General features: G+C 32.6%; 2 protein-coding genes across 2 annotated transcripts in view; one reads left to right on the top strand and one right to left on the bottom strand.

The window, feature by feature from the left end:
• LOC107465769 (protein WVD2-like 2) overlaps positions 1-943 on the top strand; it is a 4,804-nt gene extending 3,861 nt beyond the window's left edge. The window contains exon 7 of the mRNA XM_016084741.3: positions 117-943. Within this exon, the coding sequence (XP_015940227.1) occupies positions 117-461 (345 nt within the window). The 3' untranslated portion in view covers positions 462-943. The remainder of the gene's footprint in view (positions 1-116) is intronic.
• Positions 944-2,514: 1,571 nt separating this feature from the next.
• LOC107465774 (phosphomevalonate kinase, peroxisomal-like) lies at positions 2,515-3,607 on the bottom strand. Its single transcript, XM_052254764.1, has 3 exons — positions 3,441-3,607; positions 2,905-3,150; positions 2,515-2,787 (listed from the first exon to the last, which is right to left on the bottom strand). Exons 2-3 carry the CDS (start codon positions 2,956-2,958, stop codon positions 2,515-2,517), a joined length of 327 nt encoding a protein of 108 aa, XP_052110724.1. The 5' UTR covers positions 2,959-3,150; positions 3,441-3,607.
• Between the last annotated feature and the right edge of the window lie 2,621 nt (positions 3,608-6,228).

Below are 6,228 nucleotides of genomic sequence, written 5' to 3'. Positions count from 1 at the left end.
ACTCACTTACCCTTACAAGTTCCTTTTCTGATCTTTCCAATCAGAAGAGAAAAAAGGCTAAATTTATAAATATCCTATTGATAAAAATTTATCTATTCTGTTCCCTTTGACGGCAGCTGCCTCTGACTCGCCCGAAGTCACCGAAACTGAACCGCAGAAGGAGCTTTGGTGATGCTGTGAATTCATCCCCTGAAGTATGCAGTCGAGGAGCACGCCACAGCACAGGAAGTCACATGAAAGCTGGAACGAACAGCCCTCTCACTCCAAAGACCAAGGATCAACACATTCGCCACAACAGCTTTGGTCCAAGCAAAGCCAAAGAAAGATCAAAAGTGGTCAAGGAAAAGGCAACACCAGCAGCAGCAACAGCTCCCCCCAAGGTTACCCCGGAGCCGGCAGTGACAGCTCCGCCTAAGATCATCTCTGAGCAGGCAAATGCTGACATATCGGTCCAATCATGATGATGAGCTCCAGAGGGTTTCAACTGACCACCCAGTTGAGAGGAAAATAGCCTTCATTTTCCTTGGTAGAGATGTTTGCAAAGAGATGTGGTCCTATTTTCTTTTCATCCGGACTGACTGATTTCTTTTTTGTGGTTTGTTTTAACTTGCTGTTGTATATGTTTTGTAAGTTATATTGGTACACACGCATCATCATCATGCCATATATAATGATAGAGTTATTGATGTCATTATGTCTGTACCAAATTGTTGATTATGTTCCCCAGACTAGTCCCCGGGAGAAACGTTACATTAAATATATCTTTGTGTAGGGCTAGATTTAGGGATGTTATTATACGGTTTTAGTATTTTATTATCTGGGTGCCAAATCATGTGTCCTGGTGGGTATATAACAGAAGCTGTTTAAGGGGAGGGGAATTTATTGTAGGGATCATGTAATTTTTGTCAAAAAATATGGACTTTTTCCTCTTTTGTTTTCATAATTGACTTGCATTTTGTTGACATTCTTTTTGTTTAAATTTCATTGGGATGTATGTTTTTGAATTGAAAAACTTTTAAATATTGTTTTTATATCTTTTAGTGGGTGTTTGTTTCAAGAAATTTTAATGTATTTTTGGAAATTGTCAACTATATTCGTTTGGCGTTTTAAAATTTAATTTTAATGCATTATCATGCAAATTGCAAAGTAGTTTTATATGTACAATCATATGATGTTATATTAGTAAAAATAATTTTTTACATAAATTATGTGAATGATAATTCAAAAAAATGGATAGTGATTATACGATTGTGTAAAATATTTTATATGTCAATATATCAAAATTAAATGAATAAAAGCTAATGTATAAAATCACTGTTATATCCTTTAATTATTATATTGCTTGTCAAAGTTTTATCGTTTTATTGATATTAAGATTATTTATTTATTTTAGAAATTAAAAATCTATTTTAAAAGATATATATAATAAAACAAATGTGTCTAATTTATTAGTGACAATACAAAAATCACTTTCCTACCATTTGTAGCACTAAAGAAAAGTGTTTTTTTTTAATTCTTAAATAATATTTTTGGGCATAATATTCCGGAGAATATAATTTCTTAGAACTTATTTCACGTTCACTAACATATTTAGAAAACTCTTTCGGGAGAGTATCGATTTTTAAAAAAATAATTTGTTGTCAGAGGTAATAAAAAAAAGTAGCAGATAATAGGTTTTAATTTTTTTTATTTTGTTTCTCTTTTTGTAAAAAGAATATATGTATTCTTTAAAAAAAAATAATTAACCTCATTAGTAAGTTATATTTAAATAATTAATATAAAATATAATAAAATAAAAATTAAAACTTATTTAGTTAACAGGAAAGACACTATTCTTTACTCAACAAAAAGTGTTTAATATAAAAATAAGACATTTTTTTTGTTTTGCTGAGTTGTTATGTTCACATATTAGATCACAACTAGAAAATGGATAAATACAGACAGATTTATAGACAGATTTAGTCTTTATTACAGGCGAATTTTTGGTTACCGACGAAATTACCGACGGATTTTGTCCCTCTGTAAAAGCCCCGTCGGAAATTATTTACCGACATATTTTTTTTCCAAAATTACCGACGGATTTTTACTCTGTAAATTCTCCCTCCATTTCCTGAAGGCGACAAACTTACAAACGGAACAGACGGATTTTTCGTCTGTAATTACAAGCAGATTTTCAGACGGATTTTCTGTCTGTAATTACAGGCGAATTTTCAGACGGATTTTTCGTCTGTAATTACAGACAGATTTTCAGACAGATTTTCCTACAGACGGATTTTTCGACAAATTTTTCGTCTGTAATTTAAACTTTGGAAAATCATGATTACAGACAGAAAATCCGTCTGTAAGGTAAAATAGAAATTTTTTTACTTTTTCTAATTACAAAATAAACTTGTTTTCATACAAAATAAATATAAATTTAATACAAATTTTTATCTAATTTATATTCGAATATTTATAATATTTCAAAAAATAAACAAATTCATCGTATTAAAAATAAACAATATTTACAATAAATTATTCAATATGAATTGAAGATACAGCTGAAGTGATTTTATTTGTTCTAGGGTCAACACTTTCTAAAGAAACGCCACAAGGATCTTCTTTAACCAGAAGGGCAAGAACATTGAGTGAGCTCCATGTTTTTGTCACATTGCTGCTTGAATCTCCCAAAGTAACAGCAAAGACAGCATCAAATCCTCCTGCTCCTGCTCCTGGAACTCCAGCCAACAACACTCCTTCCAAGTTCAGTGTAACATCTAAAAGTTTTGTTTGTGATTCTGGTTCAATCTGCATGAATTGCAAGGAAAGAGTAGTGATATTCTACCAGCAGATATAATTTATAATCAACATCATTCAAACAGAAGAAGCCTTATAATAAGTGCCAAATCAATGAAAGGAACTTACAGGAACACCTGCAGCCTCACCCATTAGGCGCATATGATATCTAATCCCAAGCATAGCTTCTTTTGCACCTAGCAATGCTTTAATAACTGCTTCCTTGTTGGGTTCAGAAGCTTGCTCTATCAACTACGAGAATTGCATTTTCAACATCAACACAAGAAGAAAAACAAGAACATGAGAGCCTGAAGTGTAGTCTCAAGAACATGATATCACATATGTGCATTAGAAATTCAGTCACACCACTTGAAACTGAAAACCAGGCAAACAGTAAAGTTGGATATATAATCTCTTTCAAACCCATCAAAAGTCAACTTAATTGTATAAGTCTAATAGTAAAGATGTCCTATCTCATTAAAATAACTAATAAATAGGAATGTAGAAATTTAATCTAATGCAAGGCATACCATAAGGCCAAAATGTTCTAGTTATTTAACAGTGAGCATTATCAATCAGTTTACTCTACATCCATAGGAGTAAAAATTCCAATTTTGATGTTACTTCCATTAATTAAACAACCACAAATGATTTGAAAGAAATACCTTTTCTGATCTGAGCTTGCTGCAGCTATCAATCACAGATTTATATGCATCCCATTGTTCCTTTGCTAATTTACTCAAAAAGTTCAGTTGAATTTCTAACTGCGAATTCGCCTCTGACAATCTTCTCCATGTGTCCAGGAATTTCTGAGGGTCAAACTTTTGCCATTTTTTTACAGCACCAACCATTGATGGCATATATGAACCACCAGTTCCTGGTTCTCCTAGTAACTAAAAAATGATATATAGTCAGAATATTAACCAATAGACTTCATATTCTTCTGATAAGAAAGTCATTCAACCTGAAGTAAAAGGAAAATGTGGGGGTATAAGAGATTTAAATTGCTTACCAGAGTCATCAAAGGTGGTAAAGAGAACTCAGTCCTCTCATGGTCCCAGTTTCCATTCAGAATGTCTCTGATAACTTTTGGTGCAGGCAATGCTTGTGCTGCAACCTGCAATGTCAGCAAAACAATGTCTAGTCACTGTAAGAGATAACCAATAGAAGATCCTAACATGTTTAGCAACTGGAATGGCAAACTAAAATGATGGGGCTAGTAGCAAGAATTAGAGAGCTCAAGTTTTGTTGTACATCAAGGAAAAATAATGTTCTTGTAATTGAGTATATTTAGGCCAAACAAATCAGGAGAGTCATTCATACCAGTTACATATTTAGATGATAAATATTCACAATACCAGCATGACCAGTTGAAATGCATATACACACACACACACACACACACACACACACAAAAGTGTGCAACAGAAATCAACATAATTAAAGCATTTTTTGCCTAAAACACAAGACACATTAAAAGGGTAAGTGCTGAATACTTGTACGAAGGAAATCACTTATCAGATATGTTATAAACTAAAAGGGTTTATTGAAGCTTGGTAATGTAGCAAAACAAAGATTATATTTACAACTTTTATTTGTGTTCATGTCTTTGTCATTCTCAGAAGTTTAATTGAAGACCAAAGAAGAATGTAAGAGAATGGAAATCTTAAATTTACCTGAACAAGGGCATCAAGTCGAGACTCAAATATAACCAGGAGTACTCCCAATGGACATGATATTTTCTCCAAGATGAGTTTATCAGCTAGCTGAACAAAGAATGTATAAACAGTGAAAACTAATGCTGATTGTTTAACAGTAAAATGTATGGTTTGATAACATTTTTCTTTGTAAAGGGAGTGATATTCTTTTTCTTAGATCAAGAATCAAGATCAGAGAACATGAGTTACAAAACTGTATAGTTTAACCACATGAAAAAAGAAAAATTGCTAAATCAGTTCAATATCACAGAGCCAATTATTATTTTACTTATCACTTACCATTTCAGTTTCTTTAACAAAAAGGATAAAATAATTAACGCATGAGGATTAATACAAAGAATAAGTTGGATAAGAGACCCTCCTTCAAATAAAAGGGAAGGGATTTTGACAAAAGTGGAAATACGCATCATTTTTTTCCCTGTAGCATTACATGCACTATGAGCTACTATAGATAGCATTACAGAAATGATCATTATGTTTATTTCAAAGTGGAAAAGTGCATTTGCAGGTCACCTCATATCCATAGACTGTTTTAAATGCTGTGTTAAAAGAAGAGGGGGAGGACAATCAAGGATAATATGTTGCAAACAGCTTCTTAAAGTAATCTATCTAATTTAATTCTATTTTTTTTCTAACTCAGGACCACAACTTAGTTTGTCAAAATTGTGCTTTTATCAAAGGTCAACCCAAAAATCAAATGACTATAACAAGTTCTCAATAGAAAAGTTCTTTTCAATGGAATATATCAATGAAAGATAGCTTCAAATTCTGCATACCTAGTTATGATCACCGAGTGCCAGCATAAGCAGCACAAACGGCAGCATTAACTTTAGCAGTCATGCCACCCCTGCCCAATCTTGACTTATCTCCAAAAGTAATTTCTCCTTGATTTTTCTCTTTCACATATGTGTGAATTAGCTTCGATTTTGGATCACTTGGAGGACCACTATAAAGGCCCTCAACATCACTCAATAAAACAAGGAGGTCAGCTTTAAGTTCAAGAGCTAATAGACCCGCCAAATTGTCATTGTCCCAAAATATACCAGATGAATCCTGCACATAGTGCTTACAATTAAAATTAATTACACATTACAAAGCCATCATGAAGATTGATTCAGCTTAGTGAAATTTTTGCATGTTATGTTCTGTTGTAATACATATCATATCACAGCCAATAAAATCAATCCAACAGATTGTGCTTTCTTTTAAGAGAAAGGAGAGTTGACAAAGGTAAATTGACTATACTAATAAATAGAGATAATTCAAATGAGCATACCTCATATGGTGCCTTCCTGGTACTAACAGCATCATTTTCATTGAAAATGGGGATAACCCTTAAATCTAATAACGAGTTCACTGTGTCAGACAGTTGTTTTCTAAAGCCTGAATCCCTAAAAAACCCATAATTCACAAGAAGTTGGGAAGAAGAAAATATTATGTCAGCATCAATATGAAGAATAAATAAACGAATAGAGAAAAACACTAACTAATGTATGTTAGATTGAGAGCATAATGAACAAGAAATCCTTTTAGTTTACAACATATCTGACTATTACTTTTCAGATTAGTTATGTTGTTACTATACAAAATCAATACCCTACAAATGTGTCAAGTTTTATGATACCCTCCAAAAACCCGACCATTAACATTATGCGGTGGCAATTCTACATCAACTATTAAGGTAGCAAAACTCACAAGGAACTAACAAAGACATGCAGTTACTGCAAGGCTATGC

Source organism: Arachis duranensis, chromosome 9 (assembly GCF_000817695.3).
Source record: "Arachis duranensis cultivar V14167 chromosome 9, aradu.V14167.gnm2.J7QH, whole genome shotgun sequence".
NCBI classification, from domain to species: Eukaryota; Viridiplantae; Streptophyta; class Magnoliopsida; order Fabales; family Fabaceae; genus Arachis; species Arachis duranensis.
This window is presented reverse-complemented; position numbering and strand designations above follow the sequence as displayed.

Excerpts from the sequence above, each read along its gene's own strand:
- LOC107465774 (XM_052254764.1), bottom strand. The coding sequence starts at position 2,958 with ATGCTTGGGATTAGATATCATATGCGCCTAATGGGTGAGGCTGCAGGT. Across the intron at positions 2,788-2,904 it reads GTGAGGCTGCAGGTGTTCCT|ATTGAACCAGAATCACAAAC; the intron begins GTAAGTTCCTTT and ends CAATTCATGCAG.